The sequence below is a fragment of the Apium graveolens genome, chromosome 1, assembly GCF_009905375.1.
Source record: "Apium graveolens cultivar Ventura chromosome 1, ASM990537v1, whole genome shotgun sequence".
In the NCBI taxonomy this organism is placed as follows: Eukaryota; Viridiplantae; Streptophyta; class Magnoliopsida; order Apiales; family Apiaceae; genus Apium; species Apium graveolens.
In genome coordinates, this window is record NC_133647.1 from 64,311,226 (window position 1) to 64,320,151 (window position 8,926).

Consider the following 8,926-nt stretch of genomic DNA (forward strand, 5'->3'; position numbering starts at 1 on the left):
CAAATGTTTCATCATAGTCAATTCCCTCCTGTTGAGAATATCCTTTTGCAACCAGCCTTGCCTTGTTCCTTACAATTATGCCATCACTGTCAGTTTTGTTTCTGAATACCCACTTTGTACCAACAACCGATCTATTCTTGGGTCTTGGCACTAAGGTCCAGACTTTGTTTCTTTCAAATTCATTCAACTCTTCCTGCATTGCTTGCACCCAATCAGCATCTTGAAGAGCTTCTTCCACTTTCTTTGGCTCAGACTGAGAGAGAAAAGAATTGTAAAGACATTCATTCGAAGTACCTGATCTAGTTCTGACACCTGCCTCAGGATTTCCAATTATTAAATCAGGTGTATGTGATTTTGTCCACTTCCTTGCAGATGGAAGATTTTCTCTAGAACTGGATGCTTCCCCATGATTCATGCTGTCTTCGGTTTCATTTTCTGATGCTCCCCCTGAAACTATGCTCTCTGAGTTGGATCCTTCAGTATTTAGATTTTCAGCACTGTCAGTACTTGGCTTATCAGAACTTGACGAATCAGAATTTGAAGAGCCAGATGTATGTTCTGATGCTTCTTGAGATGTGATAATATCTTGAGTATGCTCCCCCTGCATTGGTGCATCTTCCTTTGACGTAGTCACCACAGTTTCAATAACATCAGAGTTTAGTCCATCAGAATTTACAGTATCAGGACTTAGACTGTCAGGACTTGAGGTATCAGAATATGAATCTTCATTTTCAAATCTCAGCTTATCATGATCAATGCAATCTTCAAGTCCAGTGATCTTCTTGTCATCAAAAGAGACATTGATAGATTCCATGACCACTTTTGTTCTCAAATTATAGACTCTGAAGGCTTTTGTAGAAAGTGGATATCCTACAAAGATTCCCTCATCAGCTTTTAGATCAAACTTGGATAGCTGTTCAGGATGAGTCTTGAGAACAAAACACTTACATCCAAATACATGAAAGTATTTGAGATTTGGCTTTTTGTTCTTCACCATCTCATATGGTGTTTTTCCATGCTTGTTAATGAGTGTTGCATTTTGAGTAAAACAAGCAGTCTGCACAGCTTCAGCCCAGAAATAGGTTGGAAGCTTTGCTTCTTCAAGCATTGTTCGTGCAGCTTCAATTAGAGTTCTATTCTTCCTTTCAACAACTCCATTTTGCTGTGGAGTTCCAGGAGCAGAAAATTCCTGCTTTATTCCATGATTTTTGCAGAACTCTTCCATTATCAAATTCTTGAATTCAGTGCCATTATCACTCCTCAAAATTTTCACAGAATCTTTGATCAATTTATCCAGATGTTTGACATGATCAATCAGGATAGATGCAGTTTCACTTTTTATGTGCAAGAAATACACCCATGTGTATCTGGTGAACTCATCTATTATGACCAACGCATATTTCTTCTTTGCAATAGACATGACATTCACTGGACCAAATAGATCAACATGAAGTAGATAATAAGGCTCAAGAATTGATGATTCAGTCTTGCTCTTGAACAAAGATTTTCTTTGTTTAGCCTTCTGACATGAGTCACAAAGACCATCAGGAACAAACACTGATTTTGGCAGTCCTCTCACAAGATCTTTCTTGATCAGTTCATTTATCTTGTTGAAGTTTAAATGAGAGAGTTTCTTGTGCCAATTCCAGCTTTCTTCAGTTGAGGCTCTACTCACTAAACAGATTGCAGAACCATCAGAACTTGTTGAAAGCTTAGCTTCATAAATGTTACCACGCCTGAATCCCTTCAGAACAATTTTTCCTTTAGATTTACTAACTATTTCACAATGTTCTGCAAAGAAATCAACATGATAACCTCTGTCACAGATTTGACTTATACTCAGTAAGTTGTGTTTAAGTCCTGAGACCAGAGCTACATCTTTAATAATGACATTCCCAAGATTGATATTGCCATATCCCAAAGTTTTTCCAATGTTGCCATCTCCATAAGAAACACTTGGGCCAGCTTTCTCCATAAAGTCTGATAGCAGGGCCTTATTTCCAGTCATATGTCCTGAACATCCACTGTCCAGAACTAAAATATTTTTCCTGTTGCCCTGCAATCAAAAAGACCACTAATTATTAGTTTTAAGGACCCAGACTTGTTTGGATCCTTTGGCCTTTTTAGGTTTGTTAACATTTGCAGCGGATTTAACATCAGATTTTATGTTAACAGTTTTCTTATCAGAACTTATACTAGAAGGAACAACAGAAACTTTCTTTAAAGAAGGTTTTATTTGATAATAATCATAGTACAAACTATGATATTCCTTACAAGTATAAATGGAATGCCATAAACTACCACAATGAAAACAAGGATTTTGTGGTTTGTATCTAACAGACTGACTCTTAACTCCTGACTTTGTAGATAAGGAGTTAATATTCTTATTCTTCCTGCAAAAAGAAGCCAGATGGTTAGAACTTCCACAGCTATGACATGCTTTCCTAGGAGCATCAGGAACAGATTTATAGTTATTGCTTTTATTCACACCTTCCTTTCCATTCCTGTTTTTCCTAGGTGATTTTACCTTGTTTGCATTCTTAACATCTTTCAGCTTATGCTTAAGCTGCTTCTTTGTCATTAAGCCTATGTTAACTTCAGCTGTCTTTTCCTGTTTTAGTTTGTCAGAAGCTAATTCCTTTTTAACTTCTGATTTCTCATTTTCGGATTTTTCAGTTACAAACTTAACAGGTTTTAACTTCGGCTTTTGCTTATCAACAGGCTTAATTTCTACAGTTCCTTTTTTATTTTCTCCATAGCCTAAGCCCTCTTTCCAGTTTCCACTGCTTAGCAAATTTTGAGTTGTTTTGCCAGAGTTAGTCCAAGTTCTGATAATCTCTCTCTCCTTTTCTAACTCAGTTTTTAGAGATTCATTCATTTTTAGCACTTCATCCCTAACATAAAAAGCATCATCTCTATCCTGCTGAGTTTGATGAAACATGACTAACTCTTTTTCTAAGAAATCATTTCTTTTCCTAAAAGCAAGATTTTCAGAAGTTAATCTTTCACATGTTAAAGTTTGATCTCTATAACTAACAAACATGGTTTTAAGATATCTTCTCAACTCATTAATATCATCAGTATGAAAAGCATAAGTAGTCTGAGGTACCTTTGTTTCAGCAGCTTCAGAACTGCTCTCAGAACTTGATTTATCAGCATTTGCCATCAATGCATAGTTCTCCTCACTTTCAGAGTCTGAGGTGTCTGTCCAGCTTTTCTGCTTTGTGACAAGAGCTTTGCCTTTGTCATTCTTGGTCTTCTTGCAATCAGGAGATATGTGGCCTTTCTCACCACAATTATAACATTTAACATTAGCGTAATCTCCTCTGTCAGACTTTCCTCCTCTTCCTTCAGATCTTCTGAAATTCTTCTTATCAGAACTTATGCCTTTCCTGGAAAACTTCTTTCCCTTCCTGAACTTCCTGTATGCAATCTTTGTGATTCCTTTCACCATAAGAGCACACAGCTTCATCATCTCCTCATCAGCATCAGTTTCAGGCAAGCTTTCAGAATCTGAGTCATCATCACTCTCAGAACTTGATGACTCAGTATCAGATTTTATGATAAGAGCTTTACCCTTATCTTTCTTTGAGGAAGGTGGTTTGGGGGATTCCTCTTCAACCTTGAGAGCAACTGTCCTTGACTTTCCTCCTTTCCTCTTGCTTCTTTGTTCCATCTCAAGTTCATGAGTCTTGAGCATTCCATAGATTTCATCAAGAGTTGTTTCATCAAGATTGTAGTTGTCTCTTATTGTTGTTGCCTTCAAATCCCAACATTCAGGAAGAGCTAACAGGAATTTGAGGTTTGTATCTTCAAGATCATACTCCTTATTTACTAATGACAAGTCATTCAAGAGTTTGACAAATCTATCATATACATCAGTCAATGACTCATTAGTCCTAGAGTCAAAGTGTTCATACTCTTGAGTGAGTATTGTCTTCCTGTTCTTCTTAACTGTTTCAGTTCCTTGACACCTTGTCTCCAGTGCATCCCATATCTCCTTAGCAGTCTTGCAGTTGATTACCCTGTTTGACATTACATTATCAATGGCACTATGCAATAAGTGACGTACCTTGGCATCCTTAGCAATAGATGCTATATCTTCAGCAGTGTAATCATTCTTTTCCTTTGGTACGGTCATTGCTGCTTCACCTGCAACTACAACAGCGAGCTTGGTAGGTTTGTGAGGCCCTTCCTTGATTCTATCAAGGTATTCTGGATCTGTTGCTTCCAGAAACATGGTCATCCTTACCTTCCATATGGGATATTCAGATGGTCTCAATATGGGAACTCTGATAGTCTCATATCGACTCTGAGTTGATGTCTTTGATGATTCCTCAGTTTTGGTAGGCTTAGTTGGAGTTTCTGTGTCAGACATGATTGTGTTTGGATCTTTAACTGTATGTGTGTTAACAGATAGCTCTGATACCACTTGTTAGGTCACACTTTCACTGTAGAGGGGGTGAATACAGTGTTTATTACAATCAAATCAAACTTCAAGAACTTATGTAACAGAAAACAAACTTTATTTAAACAATAAACTCTGTTACAATCTGGAACTGTTATCTCTCAGTGATGAACAAAATATCACGAGAGCTGCTAGGGTTATAATAAATAATATTCTCGATAATGATAACACTTATAGTGTAAACCCTATGTCTGTGTTTATATACTACACAGTTACAAGATAATCGCTAATTGATATGGAATATAATTCTGCTTCCTAAAATATATCAATCAGATATCTTCTATTCCAAGTATTCCATTCTTCACGGAATTCCTTCTTCATGCATATCTCTTCTTATGTTTATCTTGATCTTCTTAACTTTAATCAGCTACTGTCCTTATCTGATCGTCCTTCAGCACTTAAGTTCTGATATCTATCTCCTGATAACATAAGTACTGATATCCCTTAAGTTCTGACTTCCAGTATAAGTACTGATCAGTTAAGTACTGATTTGTTCTGTTCAAATAAGATCTGAAATCTAAACATAAAACATATTAGCCATGACATTATCAAATATATCTAACAAAATATCACTATCAAGTGATCCATATAGGTATGCTGTCACAACGTCCATCAAACCTGTTTCTAGTTTTTCCATACAAGCCATACCTATTAGAAAACAAAAAGTAACTCCATCCATCACATGAGAGTATGTTTCCTGGTAATCAAAACCAGGTCTTTGAGAGAATCCCTGGGCTACTAGCCGGGCCTTATATCTCACAATTTCATTCCTTTCATTTCGTTTTCGTATAAATACCCATCTATTCCCGATAGGGACTACACCAGCTGGTGTTTGGACTACAGGTCCAAATACATTTCTCTTGCGTAATGATTGCAATTCTTCTTGAATCGCAATTTTCCATTTTGGCCAATCATCTCTGTGTCGACACTCTTCCACACTTTTTGGTTCAGGATCGGAGTTCATAATAATATCAGATGACACGAAAAAAGCATATACATCATCAACCTCAATACTCCCACGATCCAGTAATTTCGCGTTATGGACATAATTCATTGAGATCTCATAATTTTCAGGAACCTTTGCTTCCGTGGAAGCATTTGCCACTTCTGGGGCATGTGCCACTTATGGGGCAACATTCTCTTCTGGAGGCAATCCCACGTCTGGGAGTTTTGTTACATCCACTTCAGGGGCTTGAACCTCTTCAGGAGGAAATACCATTTCTGGGGTATTTTCTGAAACTTTTGCCACTTCTGGGGCAATTCCAATCAATTTCCGTTTTCATAGTACAATATCTTTTACACCAATAGGTCTACCACGCTTCTGGCGTGGCTTTGAATCACTAATCAATTCTCCAGGAATTGATTTCTTAGTAGGGATTTCAACTCGTGCCGAAGCATTAACAACAGGTATATGTGACCTTATAATATGTCTAGAGTCACTAAAGGCATCCGACATTTGATTAGCAATATTTTGCATATGAATAATTCTTTGAACTTCAGATTCACATTGATTAGTACTTGAATCAATAGAATTTAATCCTGATGCATTTCATGATATTTCGGAATTTAATTTATGCAAATCATTATCTCCCCCTAATTTAGGGAACATGGTTTCATCAAAATGACAATCAACATAGCGAGCAGTAAAAACATCACCAGTTAATGGTTCCAGATATCTTATAATAGATGGAGAATCAAAACCAACATATATACCAATTCTTCTTTGAGGTCCCATTTTATTTCTTTGTGGTGGTGATATAGGAACATACAGAGCACAACCAAATACTTTTAAATGAGATATATTAGGTACTTGACCAATAACTAATTCTTGAGGGGATTGTTTGTGGTAAGCAGAAGGCCTTATTCTAATTATATTTGCAGCATGAAGTATTGCATGACCCCAAACAGATATAGGTAACTTTGCCCTTAGGAGTAAGGGACGGGCAATAAGTTGAAGTCTTTTAATTAAGGATTCTGCTAAACCATTTTGTCTATGTACGTGAGCCACCGGGTGTTCGACTGAGATTCCTACTGACATACAATATTCATTAAAAGTTGCAGATGTAAATTCAGCAGCATTATCTAGTCGGATTGATTTAATGGGATGGTCAGGAAATTGAGCTCGGAGTTTAATTATTTGGGCAAGTAATTTGGCAAAGGCTGTATTTCGGGTTGTAAGTAGACATACATGAGACCATCGAGTTGACGCATCAATTAAAACCATAAAGTACCTAAATGGGCCAGAAGATGGATGTATAGGACCACAAATGTCACCTTGAATTTTTTCTAAGAATTTCGGGGACTCGGTTTGAAGCTTAACTGGGGATGGTCGGACAATAAGTTTTCCTAAGGAACATGCTGAACAATGAAGTTCATCTTGGGATATTATCTTTTCAGTTTTAAGAGGATGTTCCACAGAATTTTCAATGATACGACGCATCATAGATACTCCTGGATGACCGAGTCTTTCGTGCCAAAGGGAAAATAGTTTTGGGTCTATGACTTTGGGGATGTTGACACTATGAGATTCAAGAACTCGTATACTTGTAACATATAATCCTGAAGAAACCGAGTGGAATTTTTCTAGGACCCTTTTATTGTCAACGGTGTTTGAGGTGATGAGAAGGTATTCTTTTTCATTTTCATTAATAGTTTCAACGTGAAACCCGTTAAGACGGATATCTTTAAAACTCAGTAGGTTTCTAGTTGACTTGCTAGAGTATAGAGCCTCTTATATGTGTATGTGTGTCTTATTTGGTAGAAGAAAACTAGCTTTCCCAAAACCTTCTATTATATTTGATGTACCCGATACCGTCCAAACATGTGAGTTGGTTTTAGTCAACTGTGAGAAGTATTTCTGACTCTGTAAAATAGTGTGTGTGGTTGCGCAATCAACAATGCATATATCTTCCATCTCTATACATATATAAACGAAAAACATCTTTATTAAAAACAAACCGAGTACATAGAACAAGAATATGAAACAAGGACATAAAATGAGTACATAAGTAAAACACAAAGAAAATAAGTAAAACATGACAATACATATGAAGTCTAGTCGTTTAAACCATATAAAGATTAGCACCAGTGTCTATTTCATTTGAGGCCTTATTGACTGGTTCATTAACTAGATTATAATTAGCGAAGTTGGTTTCTACTCTCTTTCCATTATTCCTTTTGGATGACTCGTAGAGATCAACAAGATGTTTGGGTGTGCGACAAGTACGTTGCTAGTGCTCCTCAGATCCGCACCTATGACCGATGCCTCGGTTCTCTCCTTCTTGGGGCGCCTTTCTTTTATTTGGCACTTCACGTTGCCATTTCTGGTGGCCAGAGTTGTAACCATCACATTGCCACTTCAGGTGGCCAGAATGATATTGATTGTGAAACCGACCACGAAAATTTCCACGTCCACGGTTTCGTCCATAACCCCGTCCTCCTCTATGCCCTTTCCCATGTTCATTCTTCAGGAATGACGTGTTATGTACTTCAGGTAACCGGGCAGAGCCTGTGGGACGTATCTGATGATTTTTCAGTAGCAACTCATTATTATTTTCAGCCACAAGAAGGAGAGATATCAGCTCGCCATATTTCTGAAAATTACGCTCCCTATATTGTTGAGCCAGGATCATAGTGTTGGGGTGAAAGGTTGAGAGGGTCTTTTCAATCATTTCAGTATCAGTAATATTTTCACCACATAAAATTAATTTTGAGCTTATCTTGAAAAGAGTAGAATTATATTCAGCTACAGATTTGAAATCTTGTAACCTCAAATTAATCCAGTCATATCGGGCAGATGGCAAGTGAACAAGTTTTTGGTGATCAAATCTATCCTTGAGATTATTCCAAAGGGTGAGTGGATTTTTGATAGTGAGGTATTCAGATTTTAGATCTTTGTGGATGTGATGCCTAAGAAAGATAATCGATTTTTCATTTTGTTCAACAATTGGGATCTTTTCCGGGTCAATAGTATCTTTTAGGCCATTAGCACTAAGATGTAATTCCGCATCAAGGACCCATGATAAATAATTATTTCCGGAAACATCCAAGGCAACAAACTCTAATTTTGCAAGATTCGCCATTTTGAATAGATTTTAAATAAGATATAATATGTCACATAATATTTAAACAGGCAAGTTGAAATAATAACTTTATACAAAAGTTACGACGGCATAGCCGGCCAGAAAACTTTTGATTATTACTTGACGGCAGCGCCATCTTTATAGTAGTATTACTTGATGGCAGCGCCATCTTTAGAACATAAATATGTAATAATATTTAGAAGAAAATGAGGAAAAGAAAACGTACCTCTTTTATGAAATAGTTTTAGTTGATAGGGACTCGTGGGTCAGAATAAGTCGTAGCTCTTTCGAGAATAAAGTTTCAGTTGGCAGAGACTTGTGCTGATAACGTGTTATAAACCCTGACTGAAAATATTAGTTATGTTTAATGTAGAGG

General features: G+C 37.0%; 1 protein-coding gene across 1 annotated transcript; it reads right to left on the reverse strand.

Moving 5' to 3' along the window:
* Positions 1–7,698: 7,698 nt before the first annotated feature.
* LOC141674069 (uncharacterized) lies at positions 7,699–8,550 on the reverse strand. Its single transcript, XM_074480817.1, has one exon. The coding sequence runs from the start codon at positions 8,548–8,550 to the stop codon at positions 7,699–7,701; it is 852 nt and encodes a 283-aa protein (XP_074336918.1).
* Positions 8,551–8,926: the final 376 nt, after the last annotated feature.